The sequence below is a fragment of the Salmo trutta genome, chromosome 30, assembly GCF_901001165.1.
Source record: "Salmo trutta chromosome 30, fSalTru1.1, whole genome shotgun sequence".
NCBI classification, from domain to species: Eukaryota; Metazoa; Chordata; class Actinopteri; order Salmoniformes; family Salmonidae; genus Salmo; species Salmo trutta.
The window spans coordinates 38,998,850-39,010,313 of NC_042986.1; the positions used below are offsets into that span (position 1 = coordinate 38,998,850).

Consider the following 11,464-nt stretch of genomic DNA (forward strand, 5'->3'; position numbering starts at 1 on the left):
AGATACCGTGAGAGGGAAAGTGTTTGGATCTCTGTCCATGTATATTGCAAGAAGGATCTGCCATTTGCCCTGGTTGTTCTATCCCACATATTGAATAAATGTGTTCCCAGCCCTGCTTATGCTTCAATGGATGTAAGAAATGTATTTCCCCAGCTCATATTCATATGTGTTTGATTGCTTTGTTTTTGTAGAATTCTAATGTTCGGTAATCAGGGTTGTGGTCATGTACAGTAAGATAATGTACACTGTGTCATGTACAGTAAGAATGAAGACATTGTGTTACACTTTCAGAGAGAGCAAAATAAATAGATTTTGATGCTATTTCTTTCCCCTCACCATTTTCTCCCAACCCTCCCTTCCTCTATCACCTGTATCTGGTTCCCAGAATGGTGTTTAGACAATGGTTTTTCAGTAGCAGGACAGTAGCATGTTGGCTCGCTTGGCTGGGATTACATTGGGAACGTGTCAGTCCCAAAAAAATCACTTTAATTCAGTGTTAACAATATTCAACAGACACACAAGTTAGGCTAAAGCTGTAATTAGCAGCAGTGGAACACTAGCAACTTTACTTGTGTATGGATTCAGACTTCAAACACACACACACACACACACACACACACACACACACACACACACACACACACACACACACACACACACACACACACACACACAACCAGACAAGCCCTTTTGAGTAACACCAACCAATACAACAGAGCCACATAAACTTTGTAAAGCCACTAAGGGAGACACAAATGAAATTATAGCAGTTCAGCTGCAGGTCTCTTCACAAAACATATTTGGTTACAGTCAGGAGAGGTGGCGAAAGAACTTACTAAATCTCCTTAGAAGTGACTGTTTAACAGGGGTTTGAGACCTTGTTTTAGGAGTGACTGTTAAACAGGGTTTGAGACCTTGTTTTAGGAGTGACTGTTAAACAGGGTTTGAGACCTTGTTTTAGGAGTAACTGTTTAACAGGGTTTTGAGACCTTGTTTTAGGAGTGACTGTTAAACAGGGGTTTGAGACCTTGTTTTAGGAGTAACTGTTTAACAGGGTTTTGAGACCTTGTTTTAGGAGTGACTGTTAAACAGGGGTTTGAGACCTTGTTTTAGGAGTGACTGTTAAACAGGGTTTTGAGACCTTGTTTTAGGAGTGACTGTTAAACAGGGTTTTGAGACCTTGTTTTAGGAGTGACTGTTAAACAGGGTTTGAGACCTTGTTTTAAAAGTGACTGTTAAACAGGTTTTGAGACCTTGTTAAACAGGGTTTTGAGACCTTGTTTTAGGAGTGACTGTTAAACAGGGTTTGAGACCTTGTTTTAGGAGTGACTGTTAAACAGGGTTTGAGACCTTGTTTTAGGAGTGACTGTTAAACAGGGTTTTGAGACCTTGTTTTAGGAGTGACTGTTAAACAGGGTTTGAGACCTTGTTTAAGGAGTGACTGTTAAACAGGGTTTTGAGACCTTGTTTTAGGAGTGACTGTTAAACAGGGTTTTGAGACCTTGTTTTAGGAGTGACTGTTAAACAGGGTTTTGAGACCTTGTTTTAGGAGTGACTGTTAAACAGGGTTTTGAGACCTTGTTTTGATGTTAGATTGAATGAATGTTACTTTATATGGAAGTGTACACTTTATATTACAACGCAGAATAAATATGTAATAACGTAGTGGTAGTATGGTAACAAGTAATAGTTAGTCACAATGAAAACATACCCCTACATTTGTTGAGTGGGCTCGGTAATGACCTAGGTAGGGAGGTATCGTGAGAGAGGTCAGTAGTGGCTGTGTACTTTTGATGAGGTGTGATATCATCATAAGACAGTCCACACCAGCAGTCTGCAGTAGGTTGATAAGGCAGAAGGGTGGACCCAGTATTGCCCGTCAAACCAGAAATACATCATAACCTTGTCATGCTGCCAGAGGGGAAACCAATCCTGATGTCAGTAAAAGTACAACACTGAAATAAGATTCTCTTAAATACCTTTGAGCTACCCGGTTTCCTATTCGCTCAGTCTCTTTCCATGCTAGCAATGTAGTGTGTTGTGTGTTGAGCACAAGTATAGCTTTAAAAATGTATTCAGTCTATATGCTGTCCTTTTTGGTCCTCTGGGAGTGTACACCAACAGGCACTAGTAAAGCAAGGACAGTGTGACATCACTGCTAGTCGACAGGAGGAGAGGTCAAACGTCAACCACCCCTTCCATATAGGCAGGAGGAGATAAGACTCTGTTGGAGAGAGAGGGGGCTTCATAGAGACAAGGTAGAGAGAGGGGGCTTCATAGAGACAAGGTAGAGAGAACGGGGCTTCATAGAGACAAGGTAGAGAGAGGGGGCTTCATAGAGACAAGGTAGATAGAACGGGGCTTCATAGAGACAAGGTAGAGAGAATGGGGCTTCATAGAGACAAGGTAGAGAGAGGGGGCTTCATAGAGACAAGGTAGATAGAACGGGGCTTCATAGAGACAATGTAAAGGGAGGGGGCTTCATAGAGACAAGGTAGAGAGAGCTTTATAGAGACAAGGTAGAGAGAGGGGGCTTTATAGAGACAAGGTAGAGAGAGGGGGCTTCATAGAGACAAGGAAGAGAGAACGGGGCTTCATAGAGACAAGGTAGAGAGAGGGGGCTTCATAGAGACAAGGTAGAGAGAGGGGGCTTCATAGAGACAAGGTAGAGAGAGAGAGCTTTATAGAGACAAGGTAGAGAGAGAGCTTTATAGAGACAAGGTAGAGAGAGGGGGCTTTATAGAGACAAGGTAGAGAGAGGGAGCTTTATAGAGACAAGGTAGAGAGAGAGCTTTATAGAGACAAGGTAGAGAGAGGGGGCTTCATAGAGACAAGGTAGAGAGAGAGAGCTTCATAGAGACAAGGTAGAGAGAGAGAGCTTTATAGAGACAAGGTAGAGAGAGAGCTTTATAGAGACAAGGTAGAGAGAACGGGGCTTCATAGAAACAAGGTAGAGAGAGGGAGCTTCATAGAGACAAGGTAGAGAGAATGGGGCTTCATAGAGACAAGGTAGAGAGAGGGGGCTTCATAGAGACAATGTAGAGAGAACGGGGCTTCATAGAGACAAGGTAGAGAGAGGGAGCTTCATAGAGACAATGTAAAGGGAGGGGGGATGGGTAGATAAGACAATAGTAAGCATAGAAACGGATGGAAAGACATCCACATAAAATGTAGTTTGTTATGCAAATAGATACACAGAGGTTTGCAGATTATGGAAATGTTTTTGTCTTATCGGTGCTCTGCAACCTTTCCTGTGCCTTAAAGTTCCCATACCTAGCATTTGTAAATCTCTCATTATGAAGCTAAAAGAGAGTAATAGTGAGGCTAAAAGAGACAGAGATATAAATATAAATAACAATCATACACCGCCCGTCGTCTGTTAATCTATTTCAGTTATCCATCTGAAGGAGGTCTCAGGGTGGAGAGTTGTGTCTCTCTGCATTCTTATCATCACTGTCATCTCTAACAATGAAAAACAGTGTGTGTTCAAGAGATGGGGGTGGAGCAGAGAAAGACAGGAAAAGAGGCAGCGAAGAGACAGAAGCAAACACATGAAAGAGAGACTGAGAAAATACCTTGAATTGCGATGACTGAATTTGAACCTGTAAGGGTGGGCTTTGAGCAGTTTCCTCTCAAGTAATGGGACGAACAGCCAATCCATCAAGTTCCACAACCTGGTAGCAATTGACCAGAGCTCATTACAGCACATATTTCATTTGGTATTCTGCACGGTCACATACATGTCATGGACCTCTATGAGTGAACTACATTCAGAGTAAGAGAGGTTCACATACATATAGAACAGCAGAAGGATTTTGAGGAAAGTCTGTACCTGCATATATGTGTGTATTTTGTCTGCATGAGCACGCATATCTGCACATGGTTGCGGGAGAAGGGGGATGGGAGATTTCACCCATGAACATATCAACTGCTCACGGTTAGTCTGTCTATTATACTGAACAAAAATATAAAAACGCAACATGTAAAGTGTTGGTCCCATGTTTCATGAGCTGAAATAAAAGATCCCAGAAATGTTCCATAAGCACAAAAACCTTATTTCTCTAAAATGTTGTTTACATCCCTGTTAGTGAGCATTTCTCCTTCGCCAAGATAATCCATCCACCTGACTGGTGTGGCATATCAAGAAGCTGATTAAACATCATGATCAGTACACAGGTGCACCTTGTGCTGGGGACAATAAAATGCCACTCTAAAATGTGAAGTTTTGTCACACAACACAATGCCACAGATGACTCAAGTTTTGAGGGAGCGTGCAATTGGCATTCTGACTGCAGGAATGTCCGCCAGAGCTGTTGCCAGAGCATTGAATGTTCATTTCTCTACCATAAGCAGTGTCCAACATCGTTTTAGAGAATCTGACAGAACATCCAGCCGGCCTCACAACCACAGACCACGTGTAACCACGCCAGCCCAGGACCTCTTCACCTGCGGGATCATCTGAGACCAGCCACCCGGACAGCTGATGAAACATGAGTATTTCTGTCTGTAATAAAGCCCTTTTGTGGGGAAAAACTCATTCTGATTGGCTGTGGGTGGGCCTATGCCCTCCTAGGCCCACCCATGGCTGCACCCCTGCCCAATCATATGAAATCCATAGATTAGGGCCTAATTTATTCATTTCAATTGACTGATCTCTTTATATGAACTGTAACTCAGTAAAATAGTTGAAATTGTTTGTTCAGTATAACATTTAAAGCTAAAGACACCTCATTAACTTCTGCTGTCTTCTAAATTACAATAATTATAAAACAAGATTAGATTATCTCCCAATTAGACCATATGTCTTCATTGACAGCAGTGTTGACAGGGAGGGTTTTTAATGCCCCATACAATGCACAAATATACAGGCAGACTCTTTCTCTTTAACACACACACAGCACTACACTCTTAGAAAAGGGTGCTATCTAGAACCTGAAGGGTTATTCAGCTGTCCCCATAGGAGAACCCTTTGAAGAACCCTTTTTGGTTCCAGATGGAACCCTTTTGGGTTCATGCAGAACCCTTTCCACAAAGGATTCTACATGGAACCCAAAAAGATTCTACGTGGAACCAAAAAGGGTTCTTCTATTGGGACAGCTGAAGAATCCTTTTGGAACCGTTTTTTCTAAGAGTTTATGTAATGTGGTTTGAGGCCACACCCAAACAAAGTGTTGCTAGTCTAAGGGTCTGTGTTGGTTTTACCTTACACATACAAATCCTGTGATAGATAATCTCTTCAAACCTTTTTACCAAAGTCTGTAAAAAGACACATGTGTCTAAAGATTCCATATACCATCCAAGATCATATGAATTTCCAATTCCACATCAATTTAAGTTTCAGTGATACAGCTGAACAAGGAGATCAGCACCTCGGGGGTTAAACTTTTTTCAGTATCCAATGCATTCTGGGATGTAGAATGAAACACAATGGCGGCGAAACTGAATCACTTGCAACTTTTTTTGTGGTTTGTTATTTCCTTACAGCAATATTGCTACAAATGAGTCTAACGTTTGCTACAGAGTTAACGTTTGCCGACAATGGCTACATTTTATATTTGCCTTGCATGGGTAATAATTGTATCAACTTTCCTTGTAAACATTAACGTTTGCTACTCCGGTGTCTTGAATAAGTATCTGGTGATGTGTAGGTTATGGTTGTATTTATTTAACGAGGCAAGTCAGTTAGGAACAAATCCTTATTGACGGCCTACCCCGTCAAGTTTATTTAACTTTTATTTATTCATGCAGATTCATGTATTTATTGCTATCTAGCTTTTTATTTTACAAATATAAATTATGATTAAACCGGCTAACTTCAGAGTTTAAGTTGGGGTAACTATAGCCTAGCCAATTCAAATAATTAATTGCCATTGCCAATTTTGTTCCTCAGGTCGATTTGGAAACCAAGCCGACGACTCTCTGGGGTCTTTGGCAAAAACGCTGAGTTGCACAATGACTGTACCGCCACCACGCGCCTCCGGGCTCAAATGTACGTTTCGAAATCACGTTTCCTGATGTTGATCTCACCAGTCCTTTCCTTTTAAATCTATGAAGTGATTTGCACACTTTGGGAGAAATGAGACGCAGGAAGGATTCAATCTCAAGCTCACAGCTGTGTCCCCATTTTAACAGGTACATGTCCCCTACAGTGAGTTCTTCCAGCTGGAGGCCCTGACCCACTACCACGCGTGGTAAGCCTAGAGGACTTCATGGAGCAGCTTGCCCCAACACTCTGGCCTAAGGGCAGACTACTGAGTCAGCTGCCCAGAGGAGTGTAGACAGGAAGTCCTGCCCCATAAAGGGGAGTGTTGTGATTGAGGTGCAGAGTCAGAGATGATTAAAGGATTGTTTTTTAGGTATTGAGCCTAGTTACCAAAAAAATACACTTTGAAACTGGTCAGAGAGATTGTCTGAAGACTAGGTCATGGAACAGAGTCTGTCTTCTTATATCAATTAAATTCCTTTCTTGTAACTAATTCATTGATTTGGTGTTGTTCATGCCAATGAAAAGAATGCATGGCACGGTAAAACACTGCCCCCAGGTGGATTGTTACTATAACTGTATTTACCCACACATCTCTCACATACCATCTATACAAACAAAAATAGAATTGCAACATGGAAAGTGTTGGTCCCATGTTTCATGAGCTGAAATAAAAGATCCCAGAAATGTTCCATATGCACAAAAACCTTATTTCTCTCAAATTTTGTGCACAAATTAGTTTACATACACTACTGTTCAAAAGTTTGGGGAAATGTCCTTGTTTAGACATTAATGTTGTAAATGACTATTGTAGCTGGAAACGGCAGATTAAAAAAATGTGTATATCTACATAGGTGTACAGATAACCATTATCAGCAACCATCACTCCTGTGTTCCAATGGCACGTTGTGTTAGCTAATCCAAGTTTATCATTTTAAAAGGATAATTGATCATTAGAAAACGCTTTCGCAATTATGTTAGCACAGCTGAAAACTGTTCTGATTTAAAGAAGCAATAAAACTGGCCTTTAGACTAGTTCAGTATCTGGAGCATCAGCATTTGTGGGTTCAATTATAGGCTCAAAATAACCATAAATAAATACCTTTCATCTGAAACTCATCAGTTTATTCTTGTTCTGGGAAATGAAGGCTATTCCGTGCGAGAAATTGCCAAGAAACTGAAGATCATTTACATTTACGTCATTTAGCAGACGCTCTTATCCAGAGCGACTGTACAACGCTGTGTACGACTCCCTTCACAGAACAGCGCAAACTGGCTCTAACCAGAATAGAAAGAGGAGTGGGAGGCCCCGGTGCACAACTGAGCAAGAGGACAAGTACATTAGTGTCTAGTTTGAGAAACAGACGCCTCACAAGTCCTCAACTGGCAGCTTCATTAAATAGTACCAGCAAAACACCAGTCTCAACGTCAACAGAGAAGAGGCGACTCCGGGATGCTGACCTTCTAGGCAGAGTTGCAAAGAAAAAGACATATCTCTGTCCAGTGTCTGTGTTCTTTTGCCCATCTTAGTCTTTATTTTTTATTGGCCAGTCTGAGATATGGCTTTTTCTTTGCAACTCTGCCTAGAAGGCCAGCATCCTGGAGTCGCCTCTTCGCTGTTGACGTTGAGACTGGTGTTTTGCAGTACGTTTAACTGGCCTCCCAACCGCAGACCACGTGTATGGTGTCGTTTGCTGATGTCAGTGTTGTGAACAGAGGGCCCCGTGGTGACAGTGGGGTTATGGTATGTATGGGCAGGTATAAGCTACGGACAATGAACACAATGACATTTTATCTATGGCAATTTGAATGCACAGAGATACTCTGATGAGATCCTGAGGCCATGTTGTGCCTTTCATCTGCAGTCATCACCTCATGTTTCAGCATGATAATGCACAGCCCCATGTCACAAGGATCTGTACACATTTCCTGGAAGCTGAAAATGTCCCAGTTCTTCCATGGCCTGTGTACTCACCAGACATGTCACCCATTGAGCATGTTGATTCAGAGCATCCCAAACATGTACAACAGTGTGTTCCAGTTCCCGCCAATATCCAGCAACTTCACACAGCCATTGAAGAGTATTAGGACAACATTCCACAGGCCACCATCAACAGTCTGATCAGTTCAATGCGAAGGTAATGTCACGCTGCATGAGGAAAATGGTGGTCACACCAGATACTGACTGGTTTAATAATCCACACCCTAACCCTTTTTAAGGTATTTGTGTCCAACTGGTGCATATCTGTATTCCCAGTCATGTGAAATCCATAGATTAGGACCTAAATTAATTTATTTCAGTTGAGTGATTGCCTTTATATGAACTGTAACTCAGTAAAATATTAGAAATTGTTGCATGTTGCGTTTTCTATTTCAGTTTATTTATGTTTACCACGTGGTGAAAACAGTTGAATCTGGTATAAATGTCTTGTAAAGCCTCACTCATGGTGTTTTATGAAACGTCACTGTCTGTATTTATCAGAATGGGACATCCTTTCCATTTTGTGACCATGTAGGAGTGGAGTCTGACAGGTCTGTCTTGTTTGGTGGCTTGTCCTTCACTTCCTACCACCTACCTCACTGGATCCACAGTAAATAGCTGTCCTATTAGTGAAACATCAGCATGATTTTTGCTTAACTGACTAGCGGTATAACAGAATAAATACCAAAACAAATGTATTAATTTAAATGTAGTTTTAGGGGGTTATAACCCATGGTCATGACCATGGGTTATAACCCCCTCGCCCTGACCATGGGTTATAACCCCCTCGCCATGACCATGGGTTATAACCCCCTCGCCCTGACCATGGGTTATAACCCCCTCGCCCTGACCATGGGTTATAACCCCCTCGCCCTGACCATGGGTTATAACCCCCTCGCCATGACCATGGGTTATAACCCCCTCGCCATGACCATGGGTTATAACCCCCTCGCCATCACCATGGGTTATAACCCCCTCGCCATCACCATGGGTTATAACCCCCTCGCCATCACCATGGGTTATAACCCCCTCGCCATCACCATGGGTTATGTCCTTCCCGGATCTCGCTGAGATCTGCCGGGCCCTCAAGCTCTGGGTCAAGAAAACCCCCTGCCTGTTCTGTTTACATCGCCACAGTCCCACCTCGCTGAGATCCAAAAGTTATTCCAATAAGGTGAGCTTGGAGTGATCGATTGGATGATGTTCTTGGTCAGTAAAAATAAATACAAATACCCAGTACATCCACTTTTCACAGGTGTTGCGCTGTTGGTAAACATGCTTTGTTTGCATACTGCTATATTCAGTGTATCATTGTTTCTGTCCATGCCCAGGTGAAGGTGGTGAGCAACAAGCAAGACTTGGCCCAGCTGGACTTGTACATCCTAAGCCAGTCTGACCACTTCGTTGGGAACTGTGTCCTCCTCTTCCTGCTTTTGTCAAACGAGACCGTGATGTCCATGCCCGGCCGTCGTCTTTCTTCGGGAATGGACTAGGCTGGAAAATTGAACAAGCAAGACGAGCTGTGAATATTTGCCCTTCCTGGGTAGTCCATGACAAATTGCTTTTAGAATTTTAGAATGGCTTTTTAATCTTGGGTGAGGAGGAGGACATTGCAGTGTGGGAGTGTGATCTTGTACTCCATACTCACTATTACAGTGCTGTAGTGATAAAAATGTTTTTAGTAAACTCTGATCACCGTTCGCGGTGAATAAAGTCAAGCTCCCATTTTTTCCGCTAAACCCTTGCGCAAAATAATGTTGTGTTTACCCTCCACAACACCACTGCTATTAAACAAGCAGTAGCATTATTACACACGCTGTATACATTACATTATTATACTCTTCATAGCATCAACAATCCAGGCTGCATCACTTCCGGCTATGATTGGGAGTCCCATAGGGCGGCGCCCAATTGGCCCAGCGTCGCCTGGGTTTGGCTGGGGTAGGTCATCATTGTAAATAAGAATTTGTTCTTAACTGATTTGCCTAGTTAAATAAAATAAAAAGTTCCTTTTCCGCAATACCTTCTATGCTGCACAACGCATCACCGGGGGCAAACTACCTGCCCTCCAGGACACCTACAACACCCGATGTCACAGGAAAGCCAAAAAGATCATCAAGGACAACAACCACCCGAGCCACTGTCTGTTCACACCGCTATCATCCAGAAGGCAAGGTCAGTACAGGTGCATCAAAGCTGGGACCGAGAGACTGAAAAACAGCTTCTATCTCAAGGCCATCAGACTGTTAAACAGCCATCACTAACTTAGAGGCTGCTGCCAACATACTGACTCAAATCTGTAGCCACTTTAATAATGAAAAATTTTATGTAATAAATGTATCACTAGTCACTTTAAACAATGCCACTTTATATAATGTTTACATACCCTACATTACTCATCTCATATGTATATACTGTACTCTATACCATCTACTGCATCTTGCCTATGCCGTTCAGTCATCGCTCACCCATATATGTATATGTACATATTCTTATTCATTCCTTTACACTTGTGTGTGTGTGTATAAGGTAGTTGTGAAATTGTTAGATTACTTGTTAGATATTACTACATGGTCGGAACTAGAAGCACAAGCATTTCGCTATACTCGCATTAACATCTGCTAACCATGTGTATGTGACCAATAAAATGTTATTTGATTTATAGCCACAGCTATAAACAAGTAACTGCCAAAATACAGGAAACACCAACAACGTCTTAATACGGCATGAGTCAGAACAGCTTCAATGCACCTTGGCATAGATTCTACAAGTGTCTGGAACTCTATTGAAGGGATGTGACACCATTTTTCCACAATTTCCATAATTTGGTGTTTTGTTGATGGTGGTGGAAAACGCTGTCTCAGGCACCGATCCAGAATCGACAATATGTGTTCAATTGGGTTGAGATCTGGTGACTGAGATGGATGGCCATGGCATCCATCTCAAACCACTCACGCTCCATTGTCATCCTATGGGGGCGTAGCCAAAATAATGGCCTACCCAGCATTTTTACCTACGATCAGATGTTAATTACTTAGCCACCACACCTGTGTGGAAGCACCTGCTTTCAATATACTTTGTATCCCTCATTTACTCAAGCGTTTTTATTATTTTGGGAGAACAAATGTCATAATGACAGCCTAGGAACAGTGGGTGGTTCAGAACAACAGATGTTTACCTTGTCAGCAATGGGGTTTGACCTCACAACCTTTCGGGTTACTTGCCCAATGCTCTAACCACTAGGCTACCTGCCACCCCCAAGTTAGCAGGAGCTCAGTTCACCCTGTTGAACCCTGGGTGGAGAAGACTTCCAGTGTAATGTCCCTGTCTTACTTTTCTTCTTTAATACTGGTGGATGAGGGTGTAAAATAACCCTCTCAGGAGTGCAGTAACAGATCCTGGAGATACTAGTTATAGTGGGAGGTTGACAGTCTTCCTCATACATTCTTGTAATGTGCTCTAATAAGGCCAAAAGTAAATGTTTACTATACTTGTGTACA

The 11,464-nt window shown here is 42.3% G+C and overlaps 1 protein-coding gene and 1 long non-coding RNA gene across 2 annotated transcripts; both read left to right on the top strand.

Annotated features, from left to right (window-relative positions):
* Positions 1 to 5,363: 5,363 nt before the first annotated feature.
* On the top strand, positions 5,364 to 6,476 carry LOC115168649 (uncharacterized). The gene is made up of 3 exons (XR_003870718.1): positions 5,364 to 5,465; positions 5,891 to 5,989; positions 6,133 to 6,476. It is a non-coding gene; the product is annotated as an uncharacterized LOC115168649 (long non-coding RNA).
* Positions 6,477 to 8,945: 2,469 nt separating this feature from the next.
* On the top strand, positions 8,946 to 9,673 carry LOC115168648 (GDP-fucose protein O-fucosyltransferase 1-like). Its single transcript, XM_029724103.1, has 2 exons — positions 8,946 to 9,138; positions 9,296 to 9,673. Exons 1-2 carry the CDS (start codon positions 9,013 to 9,015, stop codon positions 9,455 to 9,457), a joined length of 288 nt encoding a protein of 95 aa, XP_029579963.1. The 5' UTR covers positions 8,946 to 9,012; the 3' UTR covers positions 9,458 to 9,673.
* Positions 9,674 to 11,464: the final 1,791 nt, after the last annotated feature.

Bases quoted from the DNA above. Each gene is read 5' to 3' on its own strand.
- LOC115168648 (XM_029724103.1), top strand. From the start codon at position 9,013: ATGTCCTTCCCGGATCTCGCTGAGATCTGCCGGGCCCTCAAGCTCTGG. The intron at 9,139-9,295 runs GTGAGCTTGGAG...GTCCATGCCCAG, and splicing joins CCAAAAGTTATTCCAATAAG to GTGAAGGTGGTGAGCAACAA.